The sequence below is a fragment of the Sporobolomyces salmoneus genome, assembly GCF_050403485.1.
Source record: "Sporobolomyces salmoneus JCM6883 DNA, S_salmoneus_JCM6883_v1_ctg66, whole genome shotgun sequence".
NCBI classification, from domain to species: domain Eukaryota; kingdom Fungi; phylum Basidiomycota; class Microbotryomycetes; order Sporidiobolales; family Sporidiobolaceae; genus Sporobolomyces; species Sporobolomyces salmoneus.
Genome location: NW_027481097.1, coordinates 1 through 21,195, shown reverse-complemented (window position 1 = coordinate 21,195; position 21,195 = coordinate 1). Strand labels below are relative to the sequence as shown.

Here is a 21,195-nt window from a genome sequence, read left to right as displayed (position 1 = left end):
TAGCTGATTGTCGCATCAGGTAGTGTATCGAATTGAAGCAATAAATACTTTCGAAATAAATGTGTGAAAATGCTACAACAAGGAAAATGAGTTTTGTCTAAGTATGCACAGATGGATGCGAATGGGCCGGCCACGATAACAATAGGGCTATAAGGATATGACATGAATAGGGGAAGGAAGTTCTAGTAAGTAATGACTCTCAACTCGCCTTCCTCCTCGTATTCTTCGTCGGCGAATTGAACATCAAGCTCAAACCGTCCGACGACTTGTTCGCTCGTGTCGTCGTCGTCCCCATCGAATGAGTCGGGTCGTCGTCGACTTGGGGAACCCGGAGTCCTCATCGATTTCCGTTCGACGATCATGACAGGAAGAATGCCGACGTCGACTCTTCGAGGCAATCCGAAAACTTCGATCGAATTCGAGTCGAAATGAAGCCACGGTGGTAGGTCGTGACGTTCAGAAGAGGTAGGATCGAGAGTGATCGTGTCGAGATAGGCGCGATATGTCGCTTTTGGAGGACCGCCACGACCGGGAGAAGAGTTGATCGAAACGAAGGGAGGAGGTTCTAAGCGAGGAGTGAACCGCAGTGGTTGACCTACGACAGCTCGTATCCTATAGAATGAAGAGAGAGAAGTCAGTGCGAGAAAAGACAGAACAAGAGAGTCAGGAGAACTTACCGTAGAGGCTCAACGTAGGAAGAATTTCGTTTGTGATGCGACGTTCCAGGCGAAGAGGGAGGGAACGCGACGGAAGTCGGAGTTTCAGGCTCGGTGCCCGTGTAAGGCGAGACGTTCGAGGAATTGATCGATCCGACGTATCTCACTGCGTCTCCTCCATCGTGCGAGGTTCGAAGAAGACTGTGTCGAGAGTCGGAGAAACCACTCGGAGAGCGCCAGTTCTCGCGAGGAGTCGTGTAGAAGACTGCAGAGGTTGTTGGTGATCCTTCTGTATCGGAAGGTACGTAGACTGCGCTGTGTGGTCGAGCTCGTGGCGAAGAGCCTTCGTCCTTCTCCTCTTCCTCGTCTGCGTCTTCGATCGCCGATATCCGATGTTGAGCACGAAGAGCGGTGAGAGAAGGTTTTGAAGTGAGACCTCGTTCGAACGCAGGAGATTGTCGCTCGTTGTCGAACGTGCCGAGACGGAATCGAGGAGCTTCTTCGACAGAATGGTCTGAAGGGTAACTGCCCGACCGTGACGGCGACGAGTACTGTTGGAAGTGCTGAGAGTCGTAGGTAGCGTCTTGATGAGCTTCGTCCGTACCGGTCCTGCTGCCTGAAGATCCAGATCGAGAGCCGACTAATCGGATACCTCCTGCGGGATCGCTTCCTGATCTGCTACTCTCCGTGTACGAAACGTCGTAGGTGTCTCGAGTCGGTGAAGGGACGGGGGAAGTGGAGGGAGAAGCATTCGGGCTTCGAAGAGGGAGGGGAAGGAAATCGCGACGACGAATCGGAATCGAGGCTTGACTCCTCTGTCTTGACGCGATCGATCCACTCGAGCTCTCCTTTACGTTCCCTGATCCCGACCCTGACCTGTCCGAGTAGAACAAGGACGAGCTTCCTCCGCTTTCCCAACTCCTCCCCGATTTCAACGTTCTCGGTCCGCTCGATCCCGAGATACCGCTGTTCTCCCGGTAAGTTGCTTGAGGTCCGTCCGTCACCATCACGATCGAGTGTTGTTGAGGTCCTCCTGCCCTTCTCGCTCCCTCTTCCTCCTCATCCTCGTCAATTCCCAATCCAAACACCGAGTTCTCCTGAGGTAAGTTCGGAACGGGCGGTGCGAGTTGTTCGCCGTTCTTCTTCTCGGGTTGCTGACTGTTGCTCCGGAACATGCCGAGAACGTCAAATCGTCGAGCTTGAGGTGGGCTCGGTGCACCCAAAGCGAGAGGAACTCCTTGTTGGGTCGCTCGTCTCGTGAACGGAGGTGCCTTCTCGTCGATCGCTGACTTCTCTCCTCCGGTAGTAGTCGATTCGGTGGGATTGGGGGAGTGTTCGTTGAAGATTTGAGTCGAATGATCTCGTCGCATTTTTCGTTCGTGCTCGTCTCCGTCTCGCTTTCCTCCGAAGATCTTCTTCCTGCAGCAGAAGAGGAGGAGTCCGAGTAGGATGAGACCTAGTCCGAGTCCTAACCCGAGTCCAAGTCCGAGCTTCGCTGATTCAGAGAGACCGCCTTGCGAAGGATGAATCGCTCCCGTATTCGTCGAGTTTCCAGCTCCTTCCGTAACCGATACGAGGAGAGTCGCTTGAGAGATAGCACCAGTCGAAGGATCGATGGCGGAGAAGGCGATCGAGGCGTTTTGATACGAGGGAACGGAAGTCGGAGCGGTTCCAGATACCATGAGATTCGAAGGATCAAATTTGAGCCATTGCTGCGCTTCCTGAGGGGTGATGAGAGCCGTGAAGTTCGAAGACGAGCTAGAAGAACGTTTCGATTCGACGACGTAACCAGCGATGTTCTCCTTGAATTGTTTTCCGGTCGAGACATCGACCGCGGGAATCGCCGCAACGGTGAAGAGAGAGTCGACGACGACGAAGGAGAGGTTTGAGCGGAGGACGTCGTTGTACTGATCTTGAACGACGAGCGGGATTGAGAGGTTGACTCCCTTTTCGAAAGTCGCAGGCACGGTTCCGGTGATCGAGAGATTCGAGGGATTGACCGAGAGGAAGGTGAGGTTCGAGGGAGCAAAGTCGGCTTGGAAAGAGGTGACGTTCGCGGCAGAGACGGTCGAGTTGTCGATGCGGAGGTTAGAGAGAGGGAGGGTGTAAGAAACGGGTCCTCCGGGAGTAACGTTCAAGCTCGGGAATCCTCCTCCTAGGACCTCGAACGAGTGGACGGCGATCACAAGTTTGAAAGTCTGCGAGAGATCTCCGTATCCGTAGTGGTCACTCCCGAGGAGTTCGAGCTCGTACTCGACGTTCTGAGAAGGGGCGAGTCCGTTCAAAGTCACAGTGTCGTTGTCGAACTGCATCCAACTCGGCAAGGTAGTCGTTCCCGCTTCGTACATCGTGTAGAATATCTTTGATCCTTGCTCGTTTGCGAACGTGTACTGTTGGAAACCGAACGAGAAAGTCCACTCGGGGGGAACTTTGAGAGATCCATCTGGTGTGAGGGTTCCTCCTCCGCTGATTTCTGCTGCCGGGCCGAGCTGATCCTCGAGTGCGAGTTCGACGTAAGGTGCCGGTGTGTCGACAACGAGAAGTACGAAATCGTCACTCGCTCCAATCGCGACGCCCGAGGAATTCGCTTGGACCGTAACTGCGAAAGAGCCTAGATCCTCGTTCGAGGGTTGTCCCGTAAATGTTTCGGTATTCGCATCGAATGAAGCCCAGGAAGGTAAGGAGGAATCGGTCGAGAGGACGAGGGAGGATCCAGAAGTCGAATTGAAAGTTCCGGGAAGCAGACTCCACGACCAAAGTTCGTTGACTCTGGCTACGGGAGGTCGTTGCGCTTGGAGAGGGTAGACGAGATTTGGAGGCGAAGGTGCGGCGAAGGTGGTGGGGAATGAGGGTCCTAAGATCGAAAGCGCGAACCAGACTGAAATCGGAATCCAAGTCATCTTTTTTCGAAGAGTCGCGATACTGCCGCTCAACGCGCGCTCGAACTGTTTCAATCTGACATCAGCTACCGTAGTACACCTCAGCAGAGCGGAAACACAAGAAGAACGCGTACCTTTCGAGTATGTTATTCTTTCTCAGAGTCGATTTGTCCACCTAGCTGCGTCTCTGTACGACTGAGCCTCTTGCTGCGCTGTTACAGCACGATGTCGCGAGTCAGTGAAGTGTCGAGAGACGAGTATGCGTTGTCGTTCTCACCGAGTGAACCGTTCCGAAAAGGCGCGACTTGAAGTTCTAGAGGTTGAACGAGTGTGTAGACGAGGAGCCGAGTAAGTCGATTACTGCTTTCAGAGTGCTGCAGGCGAAGGTGACGAAGTGACGAGAGAACCGGTAGTGGGTGAGAAGCAGTCGAGAAGATTTCTTTCGCAAGTCGCGGAGAACTCGAGTCTTCGCGCGCTCGAACTCGATCAAATTCCGGAGTCGGATTTGGCCTGCTCTCTTTCTTTCTCTGTCACTCCCTATGATCTGCGCGACGTGCTTCATGCCTCGAATGAGGGCGAAAAGAGGGCAGTGAAAGCGGAATTTTTTAACAAAAAAAACTCTAATGAAATCGAATCAAGGGTAACAAGGTGGAGAGGGAATTTTTCGATATAGGCAAAGAAGGAAGTCAGATGATGAGATGGATGATGAGGAGAGAAGCGGCGAAATGCATGACGTGGATGAAAATGAGATTAGACAATAGCTGTTTTCGAAGGAAGAGAAAGTCAGTTTCTGCGATCAAGTCAGAGACGAAGATGACTCACCCTTGATGATGGCTTGAGTGAAGTCAGTAGTGCGGCTAGCGACAATCGAAGTAGCGCGAGTCAGTGGAGGCGAATTGAAGCAGAGAGTAAGAAGACTTACGAGTTTCCGCCCATATCAGGAGTTCGGACCTTTCCGTCAGCGATAACCTTGTAGACTGCGGAAGCGATTTGGTTGGCGTGGTGGTCGAGACTGTGCCATGTGTCTTGATGTCAGCAAGAGAAAGGAGAAACCGAGAAAGTGAGAATATCCGCGTACCCAAGGTGTCGGAGCATCATAGTAGCGGAAAGAACCATAGCGGCAGGGTTGGCGACATCTTGACCTGCGAGCATTAAGATCATGTTCGAATCAGTCACGCAAGAAGGACGCTTGAGAGCAAAGAATTGAAACTGACCCATGATGTCTTTAGCGACGTGACGGCATCCAGGTTCGAAGAGGGCGAATTCTCGTCCGATGTTGGCTCCGGGAACAATACCGGGTCCTCCAACGAGAGCGGCACCGATGTTGGAAACGATGGATCCGTACAAGTTAGGCATGACCATAACATCGAATTGTTGAGGTCGGTTGACAAGTTGCATAGAGGTGTTGTCGACACTATCATCAATCATACAGATACGTGAGTATCTTCAATAGGTTGTGAGATGAGGGCAGACGACTTACATCATGTCGGAGAAAGTGATTCCCGAATCCTTGTACTCTTCGGCGACTCGTCGGCAAGTGTTAAGGAAGAGACCGTCACCGAGCTTCATAATGTTGGCCTTGTGGACGGCGGTAACGTGCTTTCGGTTGTTCTTGATGGCGAAATCGAAGGCGAAACGAGCGATTCGCTCAGTCTTGTATCGGGTCATGATTTTCAAAGATTCGACAACTCCGGGAGAGGACTAATAAAATCATTAAGCGTCAGTATAACCTGCGTAGAGAGAGACAGAGCAAAAGGAACGACGTACTTGGTGCTCGAGACCAGAGTATTCTCCCTCAGTGTTTTCTCGGATGATTGCGAAATCGACATCACGGTGACGAGTAGGGAAACCAGGGACGGATTTGCAGAGGACGAGGGAAGCGTAGATGTCGAGTTGTTGACGCATGGCGACGTTCCACGAAGTGTGACCAGATCGTTCGACGGGAGTGTAGAGGATACCTGAGGAAACGAGACACGAGGGGTTAAACTCGAATCAAGAGTTTCCGGTTGCCTGAAATGAGGCTCACCCTTGAGTCCAACCTTGTTCCTTCGTAGAGAGTCCATCGATCGCTTGAAAACGGCAGCATCTTCGGGAGTTTCACCGGAAACGTTGAACTTTTCGAATTCGACGGGAACGTTCGTGTGCTATGACATCGCTCGCGGGATAACGTCAGATCTCCACCTCGTCTGATAGGAGTCTGCTGTGCTCACCTCGAAGATCTCCTCTACCGATTGAGTGATTTCCTTTCCGACACCATCTCCAGGAATGAGGGTAACCTGATTTTGTCGTTCCGAGACGATTCTCTCATCAGCAACTCCTCGTGAATAGTACAGTGATTGACTACTCACAGAGTAGACACCTCCGTACTTGGTGGGAGTAGCAGGAGAGGGCTTCGAGATTCCAACACCGAGAGTCGTAGCAAGGCGCGCTTGACCGGCCTAATTTTACCAGGACGAGCGAGTCAGTACACTATGATCCCTGTGAGTCCTCGCAGAGACGCGGAACACGAGCTAGATCGTGTCTCGGAAGGGGATAGGGAAGCGAAGGAAAGAAACAGATTCGAGAACAACTCACGAGAGCTGACCTCGCGGGGAGGAGGATGTTGGACTTGGGGAACATGGTGTAGAAGAAGGTGGGATTGGACAGACACTCGGCGGGGCGGAGGAAGCGGGAGGGTGAGAGAGAGCGAAGGGGATCAAACTGATTCTTTCGGAGTTTGATCTCTTTCCTTCCCCTCTCCCGCCCTTGACTTCTCGCCCTTGTATACCGTCATGTTTGCCCGTCAAGCCCTCCGATCTTCCTTCCGCGCCACCCCCGTAGGTCCTCTTCCTTCTCCAACTCGAATCTTTCCCTCGCTCTCTTCGTTCGGTCTTTCTGCCAACCTCGACCTGCTTCCGAACGCGTGAACTTACGCGTGTTGTGCTCTTGGGTATTCAGCTTTCGGCTCGATCCTACTCGGCTCTCCCTAAACAAGCCGTTGTCCCTTCGTTCGTCGGTGATCGCAACTCGGATGGTAAGCAGCTCCTTTCTCTCCTCTCGAGGCACGAACTGACCAGCTTTCGTTGTTCAGGTACTTTCAACGTAACCCTCATCCCCGGAGACGTGCGTAATTCGCCCTCGAAAGCTTTCACTTCGTTCTCATGTTTATTCCTCCTCTCTCTCTCGTGACATTGTAGGGTATCGGACCTGAGATCTCCGAGTCGGTCAAGCAAATCTTCAAGGCTGCCAACGTTCCCATCGTTTGGGAAGAAGTCGATGTTACCCCTACGATCGTTGACGGAGTTTCGACTATTCCTGCCAACGCTGTCGCTTCGATCAAGAAGAACACTATCGCCCTCAAAGGTCCCCTTGCTACTCCCAGTACGTCAAAGTCACGGTGGGACTTCTACGAGACCGGTGGAAACTGACTGAAATCGTTGAAACAGTCGGAAAGGGTCACGTTTCCCTCAACCTTACCCTCCGTCGTGCCTTCTCCCTCTACGCCAACGTCCGACCTTGCCGATCAGTTGAAGGTTTCAAGACTCCTTACGACAACGTCGACTCTGTTATCATCCGAGAAAACACTGAGGGAGAATACTCCGGTATCGAGCACGAGGTCAGTCCCTTTTTCCCTGCTGTTCGAATGACCTTTCACGAGTTGCGAGCTGACGCCCCCATACCTGATAGATCGTTGACGGTGTCGTTCAATCGATCAAACTCATCACTCACGAAGCCTCTTCCCGAGTTGCCCGTTACGCGTTCGAATACGCTCGTTCCAACAAGCGTCTTCACGTTACCGCCGTCCACAAGGCCCCGATCATGAAGCTTTCCGACGGTATGTTCCTCCGAGCGTGCCGAGAGATCGCTCCTGAATACCCCGACGTCACGTACGACGAGGATCTTCTCGACCGTGTTTGCTTGAGGGTTGTACAAAACCCCGCCCCTTACGCTGACCGAGTCATGGTTATGCCCAACGTGAGTCTCCCACTCAGTGTCGACTGCACTACTAGCACTTCGAAAAATTGACAAGAATCCGGAAATTGTGATTTTAGCTTTACGGTGACATTCTCTCCGACATGTGCGCTGGTTTGATCGGAGGTCTCGGGTGAGTCAACTTCGTGTTCTACCGATTGTATCAATGTAGCTAAATCTGGCTCTTTGACAGACTTACTCCCTCTGGTAACATTGGAAAGGACGCTTCCATCTTCGAAGCTGTTCACGGTTCCGCTCCCGATATTGCCGGTCAAGGGTACGTTGAACGTTCTTTCTCGCACTGTTACTTTGTCCGGAGCTGATGGTTGTATTTTCGTTTCTGTCTCTTCGCGAATGACCAACAGAAAGGCCAACCCTACCGCTCTCCTCCTCTCCGGTATCATGATGCTTCGTCACATGAACCTCTTCGACCACGCTGCTAAGATTGAACACGCTGCTCTCTCCGTAAGCTCCCTCCTCACAACGTCAATTGCTCGATTGCGGAGCGGATACTGACGATACTTTCGTTGCACTCTTGCGTCGCCGCAGACCATCGCTGAAGGAAAGAAGATCACTGGTGATCTTCGAGGTAACGCCTCGACTGCCGAGTACACCGCCGAGATCCTCAAGAAGCTTTAAAAAGGTTACCCTGCCAAATCCGAAAATATATTCTCCAGCCTCTGCATCACTTTAGATATCCCCAACCCCCTTCACTTTCTCTCGTCTAAGCACTTCATCGGTTCCCGTGCAGATTGACCCCTGCCTCCGAAAAATTCGAGTCGATTCTCTCTCTATCTCCCTTCATCCATTTTACTCTTCTTGCACTTTTCTCATTCATTCGATCCCCATGATGTAACGTCGTCCGCCTTTCTGTCTTTTCTTCCGACTACTCCCTCTCCTCCTTTTTCACCATCGCAATCTACATAGAGATCAAGAAACAAAATGCCTCGAGGTCGACTCTCGAGAGAAAACTGTGACTCGATCCGTTGGTTTTGCTCGTCCACAATCGTCCATTTCATCTATACGTCGAGAAACAAAACGCCAAAACCTTCATTCTGAATCCACCTCCCGTCATCCCTCATTTTCCAGCTTCAACCGTTTCCGAAACTCATCTCTTCCATCGTCGTTCAACTAAGAGGACAGTAAAATCGAATGGGTGCCGGATCAGGTGGGCTAGAAAGCGAGGTTGGAGTAGGTGAGCAGGGGAAATCGAGTTTCGGTGAAAAAGAAAATCGAAAATAAGCGAAAGAGAGATTGGGAAAACGAGTTTGTTGATTTTGGGGGTTAAAGGAGTATTAAAGGAATCCCTGTCGAGACGTTTATCGGGAAGCGAAGTACTCGAGGAGGACGGAGAGAGCCTCAGACTCTTGTCCGTAATCCTTGACGACAACCTGTGTAAAATTAAGGGAGAATCAGTTTCCGTTGTCCGTCATCGCCGGAATTTGCAAGAGAAAACTCACGCAGGAGCATCCGACAACCTTGCGGGCAACACCCTCACGGTCAACCTTGCAGAGACCGGCCCATTCTCCGAGGAGCTTGGGGTCAGAGATCTTGATCAAGTTGATCTTGTGCTCAGCGCAGAGAGCCTCGATGAGCTTGGTGTACTCTGCTTCAGTGCAGGCCTCGTTGAGGACGCAAAGATGGGCTTGACGCTTGTCGAGGGCTTTGGCGGCCTCACGGAGACCTCGGGAGAGACCGTCGTGGACCAAAGCGATCTTGAGGACTTGTTGGAGAGCATCCTAGATAACCATGGTTCTCGTATCAGTATCTCCTCGATGGCCATTCCGCACAGGGAGAGCAGACTCACCTCAACCGACATTTTTCCCTTGGGAGCTTCGGTTTCTTGGACTTGAGTCTCTTCAACCTCAACGTTGTCGACGACAGGGGTTTCGCTTCCGTTATCACTCATGTTCTGTCGCGGGTAGCAAGCAAAGATCGAAAGTCAACCGTGAGATCGAGTGAAGAGATGAAGAAAAAAATCTCGATCCTCATCAGGAAGTGACAAGGAACGACGGGGGCTTGAAGGAGCGGTACGAGGTGGCACTGAGTGGGAAGGGAAGACTCACTGGCAGTAGAATGGGTGATGCTGTCCTAAGCGAATGAGGGAAAGAAGGGAAGTCGAGAGAATCTTCTCCCAAGGTCTCTCACTCCACCTCGACCAACCTTTCACAAGGTCTTTACGAGTTGGTCCATACGCCGTACCTCTTTCACATGCAGCCAGAAGCAGAACTGGGACACAGTGAGCCGAAAACTCCCTTTCTCTCTTCTCCCTCCTCTCTCTCCTTCCCCCACCACCACTTCCCGTCTGAACAACCTTCTCGTGCTTCTGATCACAGTGGATCGACTCACTCAAACCCAGAATAGTATCGATGAGGTGAGTCTGTCTCTTCTCGCTTTGGAACGAGTTGGCTGACTCTCCAGCCCACAAGTAGCTCATCAAGATCATGTATTCGAGCATATCGTACCTATCTCGCCAATCCAACTTCAAGCAGCTGAACGAGAACTACCCCGTGACTCAGACGATACCTCACGCAGATTCCGACGACGTTTTCGAAGGTAAATCGTCCTCTTTCGCCTCTACCCTGCAGAGGAGACTCACTCTTTCGTGCCTGAATGATAGCAAATCGCAAGGAGTTGGTGTCCGACTTTCTGCGGAAAGCAAAGCAGCTCGAATACTTGATCGACTCGCTCCCGTCTCCGCCTTCTGAGCAAGAACTCCGGACAGAGCACGATCTAGCGGATCTCGAAGCAGAGGCACAGGAAGCAAACAAAGAGTATCTCACTGCGCTAGACGAAGCAGGTGAGTCGCTCCTATCGTTGTTTCTAAGGCGAGAAACTCATCTTCGCATAATTTGTCGACAGAATCCTTGCAAACTCAGCTCAACGATAGTCTGAAAGCGATCCTCGAATCGTCGACGACGACTCCGACTCAGTCCTGAGGATGAGCACGAAGTCCTGATACCCCCAAATGCTGTAGATACCCCCTGCCTGTCGTTTTCCGCAATTGTCACACTTCTCGCAAACTCGTTCGAGCCAAAAGATGGGAGATCTCGTTGTATAACACACAGACACACACACACTAAAGAAAGAAGGCTGAGCGAGAAGGGTATGAAAAGGAGAGAACTAAAAAGACACGCCGGCACTCCAAGAAAAGTTTTGTTTTCGTCGTTTGAGAACTCTCTTTGATCATGCTAGCAGATCCTCCTCGTCCTGTTGATAGCTATGTGATGCTGCGCTGTCATTCACGAGCGGTACTGGCGGCGGAAGCGAGGCTGCATGGGGAAAAAAAGTTAGAACTACGAGGAATGTTTTCAAAAGAGGCTAGTTTGACTTGCCTTCGTCCTTTCCTCCCATCAAATCTTCCTCGTCATCCTCATAAGACGTTCGGTGACCGTTCTCGAGCGATAAACCTTCTACTCCGTTCGTCAATTGAGCCTGTTCCTCTCCCTCATGTCCCTCGTACCCATTCTCGATCTGAACCAAATCTTCAACAGCTCCACCATTCCTCTCCCGTTCGAGAGCTGCCTCCCATCCTTCTCCAAACTCTTGAGGGTACTCCTCAGGATCGGCGATCGCACTTGCTTGTTTCGGTTTCTTGGCGGCTTCGAGTTGACCTCGCCACGATTTGACCGCACGAGATGTTTGTGAGGGAGCGTAGGTACGGGCGAAGAGGGCAGCTTCCGGTGCACGATCGGTCGCGAGGAGAATCGAGACGCAGGATTCGTTGTCGCCGATTTGAAGAGCGGCCGCGAAAGCGATATTGAAGAGACCTTGGTCGACTAATCAAACAAAAGGACCGCAAGGACAAGAGTCAGTCGGGACGAAATCGACAGAGAGAACTTTGTAGTGCTAACGCACCAGCGAGATCCTTCAAACGAGCGAGTCCGTCTCGATCTCCCGTCGAAGTGTAGATGAGTAACAGAGCCGAAAGATCGTTCGCTTGCTTGAAGCATTCCTCTGCGAGTTGAACCTTCCATCCTGCGAGTGCTCGATCTCCGACAGTCCGCCATTTGCTTTGCGAGCCGAGGTGAGGTGAATCACGAGCGATTCGAAGAGCGGTTTCTAAATCGTCGAGTTGAATCGCTAGGTCGAACTTGTGATCCGGGTCGGTCGAAATCTCGAGAGCGAGCTCCCGTAATTCTTGACTTTCGAGGAAACAGGCTAGACGGTTGCGTTGCTCTTGAGGGACAGATTCGAGAATTTCGGAAGCGGAGTCGAGATCTCCTCGCAAGATCGCCGTTTGGTATTCGATGACGGAAAGTGAGAGTGAGTATGCGAAGAGGTTGACGTCCTTGTCGCAGAGGTAGATTCGGTTGTGGTTCGGTAGGTAGCCGAGAAGGTACATTTGACTGAAGATCACGACGAACGGGCGTCAGACTCGATCGACAAGACAAGCAAACAAAACCTCGAGAAAGATCGCCTTACGTATCGAAGTGAGTGATAGTGTGAGTCTGACCTCCGACGAGGTAGTTGAGTCGATTTGCCGAAGTCGTGTAAACGAAGCAATCTCCGATCCATTTTCCAGTCTGAACGGATTCGGCGATTTCGGCTTCCAGCTCGAACGCCTCCTCTACTCCTTCGTCGTCGAGTTCTGCACCGCTGTCGATTCGCTGTTGGTAGGCGTCGCGATCGAATCGAAGAACGTAGAACGAGTCTTCCCCTGCGATTGCGACGAGGTTGCCAGTTCCGGACCAGTGAACCTGTGAGATCGCGAACGATGTTAGTTCGACAATCTGTCGAGGAGAGAGGAGAAAACGAACACTCTTCGCCTCGACTTCAATCCTTCTCACGATCGTTCCAGTTTCCCAATCATAGAAAACGACAAAGCCCATTCCCTTCACTCCAAGGAGCGTTCCTCCGTAGATCCCATCGGTCGTGTAGTTGGCGTGAACGAGTCCAGGTCTCTCCTTGAAATTTCGGTAGACCTTGATCTTGCTTCCAGCTTCTCGAACGGCGTAGGTGTTCGAATCTCCTGCCCATGCGAAACCGACTCCGGCACCGAACGCCTTGTTCCTCCATGCGAGCGAAGTGTAGATGATGTATTCTCCATCTCCGCAAACGGTCACGAATCGACCATTCGGTGAGTGCTGGAGAGAAGAAGCATAGACTTCCGTGTTGCCGAGTTCCCTTGCTGCGACCGATAGTTGTTGTCCGTCGGGAATCGTTTCGTCTATCCGGAGAGGTGCGATCAGATCGATAAGCGGGTAACGAAACGACAGAAAGACTCACCGGCGGCACTTTGAAGGGCGACTGTCAAGATCTCAGCGTTTCGGGCGTAGACGACTTTTCCAGCCGAATCCATACTGACACTGGGTTCTTCTCGACCAATTTTGACGACTACTGCTCCCTCGTCGAATCCGAAAGCGACATCGTTTCCTTTCTTCGCGTAAGCGACACACCACGCTCGTTCGAGGCCATAGTCGAGAGTATTTTCGAGTCGATAAGTTGAAGAATGCCAGATCTTGACCGTGCCGTCTTCGGAACCGGAAACGAGGATGGGTAACGAAGGGTGGAAGATGGCGAAAGAGACATTCGATGTGTGACCTTCGAGGGTTTGGATGCAGGATTTCGAGAGGTAGTCCCAGATTTTGATGAGTCTGTATTTCGCACGAGGGCTTTGTGATCAGTAAAGATCGAGATGACGCTGGAAGAGGTCAAAATTTTGCTTTACCGATCATCTCCCGTCGTTACGAGATAAGGCTTGTCTCCTCCATGATAGAATTCGACGTAGTTGACACCTTTGTCGTGAGCATCGAGAGTGAAATTTGCTGTCGGTGAACCGAGTGACCAGACTTTGACGGTGCGATCGAGACAAGCAGAAGCAAAGGTGTTGGAATCTTTCGGGTTGAACGCAATGTTCATGATGTAATGGGTGTGACCTTCGAAGATCTGTCATTGAGTCCTCATCAGTCAAAGATCGCACCTCGGTTAGACGGCAGTGAGGAACGAACTTGGATGCATTTCCATCCCTTTTCCCAATCCCATAATTTGATCGTCATGTCGTCGGAACCGGTGAGAACGAGGGGTTGAGTCGGGTGGACAGCGAGACATCGAATGTAATCGGGATGAGCTTCGAGCGCCGTGACTTTCTCGCCAGTGTTGTAGTTGAAAACTCGAAGGTGGAAATCGTCGGAACCGCACACGAACCAGTTCTTGCGCGCGATGAACCGGACACATCGCACTGGTACTTCTGTAACTTCGAACGTCTTGATCACGGCCTATCGATCAATCGCGAATGGATCAGCTTAGCTGTCAGACGCGAAGAGAGAGAGGGAAACACTCACTCCAGTGTCGACGTGATAAATGATGACATTTCCGGTATAGAGTCCCGTACTGTGAAGCAGGACAATGAATCAGCACCGTACTACCGTCCTTCCTCAAGCGAGAGAGAGTCGATAAACTTACATCAACCCTTTGACACGAATTCGAGAATACAAGAGTCAGCTCCGTGGACGACTGGAAGATGCGACTATCACTCACAAGGCTCTGTAGGATGGAAATCTACCGATTTAACCCGTGCGCATCGCGCGAGTAGACGACGCTGTCACGTTGCAGAGACGAGATTCGAGGATTAGCAACTCGAACGGTTCTGAGCGCGGCTCCATACAGAAGCTTATCGGAATATCACTCACGTTGATGTCTAACAGCATCTAGGTAGAGGGAGGGGAACTGTGGAAATTAGAGCAAGAGATGAACGGTTACGGAGATTCGAATTCTCGCTCGTTTTCTTCCTCTCTTATTACGTCGACAACTATTCAGCACATCCAGAGTAGATCCAGTGACTCAAAGATACAGCCCATCGCCTCCGCCCTCGATGGCTTCTCCGAGCGGTCTCATTCCTTCCCCTTCTCCTCCTCCTTCCCTTCGACTCCGATCCTCGAGCCAGCAACCCCGAGTCGACCCCACGAAGTACAGCTTCTCGGTAGATGAGAATGGACAAAGTCACCTTGTCACGCCTCCGAGCAGTCGCGAAGATCCAACAGAATTTTTCGAATCGAAACAATCCTCCGCGAGGGCCTCTCGCTCGCTTCACACCAGCACAGATCTGCTTTCGAAGGAAGAATTGCTAACGTTGAGTGGTAAAGGGGTGAGTTAAGAACCCTTCCTTTCTCTCTCTCACGGTTTAGATTCTCGTTTGTTGTGGGGGATGTCAGTTCAGAGGAAATTGACTTTCTGAATCTTCTCGTGTCAACTAGGATTCAAGAGTAAGAACATGAACTCCTGTCGTTCTGTTCCTAGAATCGAACGATCGCGGTTGACAACTCATTCGCTTCGTGGTCAGGGTTTTGAACGTGTTTTCAAACATGCCGTCGCTCTCGATTCTCTCCGTCAACTCGAAAGAACCGAATATCTTGAACAGGTACGCTTCCTTCCTATACCTCAATGCACCTAAGTGTAGAAGAGCTGAAGCCACTTCACCCTTTGTAGCTCGAACAAGCCAAGTCCAAAATCGCGAAACTCGAAACTGAACTCGCGATTTTGCACGCTTCGTCGCCTCAAGTCGATCTCGCCCGATTGCAGAGCGAGAACAATCAGCTCACCAGTCAATCGATCGCGCTTGCGAGGAAGCTTCAAAACGCCTCCGTGAGCGTAAAGGCCGACACTGAACAAGCAGCGAATGAGGGAGGAGAAGGGTTGAAGAAAGAGAATCGCAAGTTGAAAGTCGATGTCCGTCATCTCGAACGTCGAGTCAGTTCTCGCTTCTTCTTTGGCTGCCATTGTGCACACTGAGCTGAATCGTTGCCTTCTTGGAACAGCTCGAAGCGAGCGAAAATGAAACTTCGCGTCTCACTTCGGAACTGCGTCGACTTCGCCCTTACTACCTAACAGGAGTACCTCTTATCGTTCACGACGCCCACATCGTCCTTCCTCCCGAATCAGCCGTGAAACCTGGATCTCGTGCAGTTCTCCTCGGCGACGCAGAAGCAGAACTACTCCTTCAAGCCGGCAAAATTTTGAGTCACGTTCGGAGAATTCAGAGGATACCACTCGACAAAGCGATTCAGGAACAAGCTGAAGAAATCGTTCAGGCCATCGTTCCTTTACCGGTCGATCCTCCTCGTCCGCCGAAAGCGTTACCTTTGCCCAACGCTTCCCTTGTCGATCAGGACACGTCTCAGACCTTCCAACTGCCAGTCCCTCCTTCACTCCGGGGACATCAACCAAACAGCGGTCAATCGACGAACTACGACAACTCTACATCTCCCGCGATCGGTACGAATTTGGATCTCGCCTCCTCTCTTCCCTTCGATTTTCAGGCCACCGACGAATTGCCGATACCTCCTCCCCTCGCCGCCTCTCAATCTACGCTTTCTACTTCCTCCTCGAACGTCCCAGGTCAAAACGGTCTCGTCGGAAAGTTCGCTGCAAATCGACCAGTACAAGGAGATATGGTGGAAAACCGCGAGGCTTCGACCGAATTCGAGAAGAACCCGCCGCCGCCAATCGCATCTGCTCTCTGTGGCCTACCAACAGTCGGACCGGCGCCTGTCGCGGCTCCACCATCACGCCCTCAACGTAATGCGGTTCCTTCCGCTTCGACGCCGACTGCTCCTCAAGGTTCGAAATTCGACGAAATCGAAATGAACATGATCGGAGGTGGGGCCAGCGGAAGTGGAGGAAAGCCAGTCGGAAGAACACCCTCGGCGCTCGATTTGCTTTCCGAGGCAGCTGGAGCGATGGGAACTGGCAGTAAGCGAATTCCTACTCAGTTGCTTCTCGGGACGCGTGCTCATCACTCGCAAAAATCGACAGATGATGCGGAACCGTATAATCCACGCTCAAGAAAGCCGAAACTCGATGCGAATGGAGAAAAGAAAGCTAGATCTCCCTACATCAAGGTGAATTCTCCTTCCTGATCCTAGTCGGTACGCCGGGCACTGACCATCTGTCTCTCCTGTGTACAGTGGAACGTTCAAGAAGATGAACAGCTACTCAGGGCCGTCATTGAATGTGGTTGTGCATGGGATTCGGTCGCGAAGCTATGTCCGACGAGGGCTTACCACCAAGTGAGCTCCTCGTTCTTCGTCCTCGTCCTCGTCCATGAAACTGATTGATGGTGAATGATCTGCAGGTCCGTCAAAGATTCTTGCGAGGTCTCAGATCTGGGGAAACGCTTCCTCCCGAATTGATGCATTTACAATCAGCCGTTCGGAGGAGTGTCGCAGACTACGAAGCCCGCAAGTATGTACCTTTCACTGCTGCCTGACTTTGCTCATCCTTGCTCACACTACCGTCGACGATTGGTAGGAAAAGGAAGAGACCTGCGAGACAATTGTCTGCCAGTATTCGCGACAGTCAGACTTCTTACGGCGGGCAGCAAGAGCAGATGGAATCAGACAATGGAGACGGGGATGGTGATGGATCACCAATGGAGGAAGATTGATTTTCGGAACGAGGGAGTTCGCTGAACATAGTTTCTTTTCCCTTTTGCTTGTTGTCTCTACTATTCATGTTTCTGCCACTTTCATTCGTTGCAACGCTCGATTACTCGGAAGATACAGGGTCATAGAGAACGAGGAGAGTAGGAAAACAGAACGATCGACGAAACGAGGAACAGACGAAACACTACAACAGAGGTGATCAAGAGGTGATCAAGAGTCGGCAGCTTCGCGCTGTTGTCGTACCCTCCAGTACAAGTAGGCTAACGAATGAGTTGGTTTGTTCACCAACGGAGGCGAGATGGCGGGAGCTCCGAACCACAAGAGATCGCCAAGAGCGTCGTTGCGGAATTTTGATTCTGCACAACAGACCGTCGTCAGCTTTTGAATCTGCATCTTGACGGAAAAACAAGGCTCACTGAGTGCCGAGGGAAGAGGAGTGAAGAAGTCCGTAGTATCGAGTTCACCAGCAGCCGTCGGGGTTGAAGGTGCCAGGAAAGCCGGACTCGGGGCGGCGAGAAGTGAAGCATCGAAGTTGCCTAGTGAAGGATCGATTCCTACTCCGAACGACGAGTTCGATGGCTCTGCGGAACCAAGTTTTCTGAGATCCTCTCGAATGGGTTGCACGTCGAGATCCATCGAAACCGGTTTCGTCGACGGGACGTCTCTTGAAGTGGTAGAAGGTATTCCGTTTTGAGCGGTACTGTACTCGTCCTCTTGTACACCTCCAGTCCCGACGACACCGCGAACGAACGGAGATTTGATTCTGATCGGAGCGTCGACGTTGTCGCTCGCGAAAGGCTCGAAATCGTATTCGTGGGCGCGAATCTGCTCTGGGATACAGGATGGCCAGTTCTTGATCTTCTTGAACGACTTTGCTTCGTCCTTGTATCGATATTCGCAAATGTAGAGTGGGACATCGGGAGTCCAGCTTGGAGGTTTAGGTCGTCCCGTTTTGTATCTCGTATGATACATGACGCAGCAGCGACCAACGAACTCTTCCACGTGGCTGTGGAGGAAAAGGACTTAGCGAGGTTCTCATGCAAAGGGGAAAGAGGGAAAAGCGATTAGTGGTAACTCACTGATCGATAAAGATCGAGGTCTTGAATACTTCATTCTCGTAAAACATTCGAGTCGCGGGGTGCATCGTTTCTTCGGGCTATGAAGATAGACCGATTTTCAGCTTCAGAGTGGATTAGAGGAGAAGTCGAAGCAAAACTTACGCGATAGTACCAGCAGACGCTCACGTATCGTTCAGAGGACCTAAATGGTCGAGAACAGACTCGGTCAGTCGTATTCAGGCAGGGGAAAGGTCGAGGAACACTGACTCGGCTCGTCTGTACGTTTGCCAAATCTGCGCGACGATGGGCTTTCCGGGATTGCGAGAATTGCTCAGATAGATCCAGTCACCTATACGAGAGAATGAAACATTAGCTTGAAGTGAGGTGTTTTGCAAGTCGAGGGATGATTGACGAACCGACTCGGAGGAAGTCTCCTTTCAAGTTGATTCCGTCGAGGAACACCTTGTCCTTCGTTGTTGGCCGTGAAGTTGCTTTCCCGACTTCCCCTGTAGCATTTTCTTCTCGTTTGACCAAACCGGGAACGGGTCCGGCAGCAATTGTTGCGTTGACTGCTGCTTCGAGTTGAGCATCGCGTTTGGTGAGTTCGTGGTAGAGACGCTGTATGGGTAATCGTACGTCAGTGGGATGCCGGACTCATCTCGATAGTGAAGTAGCTGAGGAAGACTCGCCTGAAGCACCAGGAGATCGCTGTAAATCGTTCCGGGAGTTTCGGGACGGATGAAAACTTTGGCAGTTTCGAAAAGATGGTGGAGATCTCGATCGAAAGCTTCAGAATTGGGATAAGCACCCGATCGAATCTTTGCCTATGGCGTTTCAAACGCGTCATCAGAATCTATCGACGCAGGCTAGCTGCGAAGAAAAGTGTACGAACCTCGATCGTGCTCAAAGCAACTGGGTTTCGGATCAGTTGGTAGTAGTCCGGTCGAGAAGCTCGATCTGGAAGGTCTAGCAAAGGTGTTGCCAAGATACGACCGCTGAAACAGAGACATCACGATGAATGGATCAGCTTGATAATCTCGAAGAATTCGACGCAACCGACGCAACAAGAGAAGCGACTCACTTTGCATCTGTGTGACTGCGAAGCTTGTTGAGTATGTTGAGCCAGAGTTGAGCGGAGTTCGACTGCAGAGACCGTGAGCATCAGTATGGCTTCAGATAGGACTCTGGAAGCTTTTGTAGAGATCGCTCACGTTGTCATTTGCCATCCATCCAGATTCTAGATCCGGGACTGTCGCGATTGGTGGTCCGGCGTTACCGACAACGCCTTCTCCGTCCCCGTCTGGATCGACTGACTGCTGCTTTCGTTTCTTCTTGGACTCCTTTTTCGTCGGTACCGCACTGCTTCCACGTTCTCCACTGACCCCTGGACTCGCGAGAGCGGAGGTCGAAGGTACCGGCGGTGGAGGAGGCAAATTTGGAAGATTCAGGGGAGGAAGTGAAGGGAGAGCAGCGGGAGTTCCGAGGTTACTCGCGGCGGTCCTTCCCCCTAGCTTGAGCGTGATCCCTGGTGTAGCCGTAGCTGGTGAGGGGGCAGGGGCTGGAGTGCTAGGTCCTCCGAGTCGAATCTTGGTCGAAGAACCCCCGAGAGACGCTCCTGTGAGCTTGATTCGTTTGACCTTGCGTTCCGATTCGGACGCAGACGGAGTGGGCATAGACTGGTTCACAGCTGGGATAGTCCCGGGTCGGGGGAGAGAATCGAACGGAGGTAGGGGAGGGGAGCGTTCTTGCCAAACTCTTCTCATGTATTGCTAGTTTCCCAGCGTTCGCTCGGTACGGGGTTAGCTCGGATGATTCGGAGCGATCTTTGGAGAGAACGGACTCACCTCGAGCGTGTCTGCATCTGCGTAAACTTGACTGCCTTGTTGATTGTACTCCCTCGCGTTCGACCAGATTCGGAAGAGATCGTATGCCACTCCTTGTGGTGACCTATACCTCCCATGCCGTAAACTCTCCTATTAAGCGGCGGCGTGAAGGGGGAAGGAGGGACTGGAGTTAGTTGTGAGGTGCCTTCACGCGAAGCGGGAGCAGGAGGAGGTGAGGCTGGGCAGCTTACCGAAATATCATTCAATGCGCGTGGTTCCTTGATAATCAAGTAGTAATCTGGGTACTCTTCGCGGTCGGGGAGATCTCGAAAGATGAGGGAATAATATCGCTTGCCGTAGGGTCCAGGAGGGGATTGAAGGTGATAGAGCGCGCCTATGACTGCTTCTAGAGCTGCTTGTTGGTCGTAGGGTAGACTCATGGTCGACTGAGAGAAGTCAGGTCAAAGTTGGCTGAGAGCCTGAGAGGTCAACTTCATTCGTCCGCGAGGCTTCGTTGCTCTCTGTGTACTCTTCTCCAGCTATTTCGCTCTAGGATCCGCTTCCATGGCGATCTACCCTCTCGCGGACACGGAGACTTTTCCTCCTTACAAAGCGCCTTGCAAAGCGCCATTTCCTCGCCCAACTTCGAGCAGGGTGCACCGAAGTTCGCATCCCGACTCTGCACGAAGGGACCTGACTCTGTTATCGGCTTCGGCAAGGAATCGAGGTCCCCCGAATCGTCCCGACTGCGCTACGCGCCTTGCTTTGTCGAAACTTCCTTTGATCAAGCTGTTGTTGGCGCGCAGACAACCTCACCTCGCGCGGTCTGCTGTCGACTCCGCGAATCGTATAACTCTGAGCCGTCGGCGTACGACTTTGAGGCGTGTTTGTGATGAAGCGAGAGATCGAGACACGGTTTCTGAGAAAAATGGTCCGTCTCAGCTCGACCAGGGCGACTTCCTGGCTGCACCTTTTCGCGATATTCCGGTCTATCCCGGCAGCGTAGTGCTGGAGACACATATGCTCGATATCCGCAGCGATGCCAATGCTTTTCCCGCTCAGAAAATTGGTGAATTGCGAAACTCGGGAGCGCTACTCAATCCAGCTTCGTCTTCGCATGCCTCCGTCAAGTCATCTGGCATCTCCCGGGTACTGGACTTAGACAGGCGAAAGACTGCGACGAGGATCAGAGTGACTCGTGCGGAGGAGAAGGAGATTTTGCACGAGCGGCACAAATCGCTCTCGCAGATTCACTCGTTTGAAATCGATGCGATTTCATCGCCCGTCCATCTGTATCTACTCTTCAACGAGCAGTGTGAAGACCGAGGAACTAGCGCAAAGAACGAATCACTCGAGGGGAAAACGAAGACGAGCGACTTTGCAACTCGAAACGCACGTCCCTCGGAGAACAGGGCCTTATCGGAGTTACCAGCTCCGAGGAACTC

At 51.9% G+C, this 21,195-nt stretch overlaps 8 protein-coding genes across 8 annotated transcripts; 3 read left to right on the top strand and 5 right to left on the bottom strand.

Annotated features, from left to right (window-relative positions):
- Positions 1-182: 182 nt before the first annotated feature.
- Positions 183-3,556, bottom strand: JCM6883_003037 (uncharacterized protein; the record flags this gene model as incomplete). The annotated part of the gene is made up of 2 exons (XM_076634623.1): positions 183-612; positions 678-3,556. 2 exons carry the CDS (start codon positions 3,554-3,556, stop codon positions 183-185), a joined length of 3,309 nt encoding a protein of 1,102 aa, XP_076485371.1.
- A 729-nt stretch (positions 3,557-4,285) lies between these two features.
- On the bottom strand, positions 4,286-6,154 carry IDH1 (isocitrate dehydrogenase (NAD(+)) IDH1; the record flags this gene model as incomplete). Its single annotated transcript, XM_076634622.1, has 11 exons — positions 4,286-4,296; positions 4,358-4,392; positions 4,458-4,547; positions 4,614-4,677; positions 4,750-4,949; positions 5,016-5,236; positions 5,303-5,493; positions 5,562-5,679; positions 5,746-5,811; positions 5,884-5,973; positions 6,110-6,154. The coding sequence occupies 11 exons, from the start codon at positions 6,152-6,154 to the stop codon at positions 4,286-4,288; spliced, it is 1,131 nt and encodes a 376-aa protein (XP_076485370.1).
- A 152-nt stretch (positions 6,155-6,306) lies between these two features.
- Positions 6,307-8,125, top strand: IDH2 (isocitrate dehydrogenase (NAD(+)) IDH2; the record flags this gene model as incomplete). The annotated part of the gene is made up of 10 exons (XM_076634621.1): positions 6,307-6,351; positions 6,473-6,548; positions 6,606-6,637; positions 6,712-6,895; positions 6,961-7,130; positions 7,202-7,489; positions 7,567-7,619; positions 7,680-7,763; positions 7,852-7,951; positions 8,036-8,125. The coding sequence occupies 10 exons, from the start codon at positions 6,307-6,309 to the stop codon at positions 8,123-8,125; spliced, it is 1,122 nt and encodes a 373-aa protein (XP_076485369.1).
- Positions 8,126-8,805: 680 nt separating this feature from the next.
- Positions 8,806-9,395, bottom strand: RPS12 (40S ribosomal protein eS12 RPS12; the record flags this gene model as incomplete). Its single annotated transcript, XM_076634620.1, has 3 exons — positions 8,806-8,877; positions 8,947-9,225; positions 9,294-9,395. The coding sequence occupies 3 exons, from the start codon at positions 9,393-9,395 to the stop codon at positions 8,806-8,808; spliced, it is 453 nt and encodes a 150-aa protein (XP_076485368.1).
- A 302-nt stretch (positions 9,396-9,697) lies between these two features.
- Positions 9,698-10,425, top strand: SRB7 (Srb7p; the record flags this gene model as incomplete). Its single annotated transcript, XM_076634619.1, has 5 exons — positions 9,698-9,725; positions 9,823-9,860; positions 9,919-10,042; positions 10,107-10,286; positions 10,349-10,425. 5 exons carry the CDS (start codon positions 9,698-9,700, stop codon positions 10,423-10,425), a joined length of 447 nt encoding a protein of 148 aa, XP_076485367.1.
- Positions 10,426-10,672: 247 nt separating this feature from the next.
- SEC27 (coatomer subunit beta') lies at positions 10,673-14,136 on the bottom strand (the record flags this gene model as incomplete). Its single annotated transcript, XM_076634618.1, has 12 exons — positions 10,673-10,758; positions 10,822-11,265; positions 11,345-11,835; positions 11,912-12,186; positions 12,247-12,656; positions 12,716-13,083; positions 13,158-13,375; positions 13,438-13,704; positions 13,771-13,819; positions 13,892-13,898; positions 13,967-14,027; positions 14,119-14,136. 12 exons carry the CDS (start codon positions 14,134-14,136, stop codon positions 10,673-10,675), a joined length of 2,694 nt encoding a protein of 897 aa, XP_076485366.1.
- A 164-nt stretch (positions 14,137-14,300) lies between these two features.
- JCM6883_003031 (uncharacterized protein) lies at positions 14,301-16,871 on the top strand (the record flags this gene model as incomplete). Its single annotated transcript, XM_076634617.1, has 8 exons — positions 14,301-14,573; positions 14,769-14,846; positions 14,915-15,175; positions 15,244-16,177; positions 16,241-16,326; positions 16,393-16,494; positions 16,560-16,669; positions 16,736-16,871. The coding sequence occupies 8 exons, from the start codon at positions 14,301-14,303 to the stop codon at positions 16,869-16,871; spliced, it is 1,980 nt and encodes a 659-aa protein (XP_076485365.1).
- A 208-nt stretch (positions 16,872-17,079) lies between these two features.
- JCM6883_003030 (uncharacterized protein) lies at positions 17,080-20,190 on the bottom strand (the record flags this gene model as incomplete). Its single annotated transcript, XM_076634616.1, has 11 exons — positions 17,080-17,875; positions 17,949-18,025; positions 18,090-18,129; positions 18,195-18,276; positions 18,344-18,545; positions 18,617-18,751; positions 18,820-18,922; positions 19,009-19,070; positions 19,139-19,696; positions 19,772-19,900; positions 20,002-20,190. 11 exons carry the CDS (start codon positions 20,188-20,190, stop codon positions 17,080-17,082), a joined length of 2,373 nt encoding a protein of 790 aa, XP_076485364.1.
- Between the last annotated feature and the right edge of the window lie 1,005 nt (positions 20,191-21,195).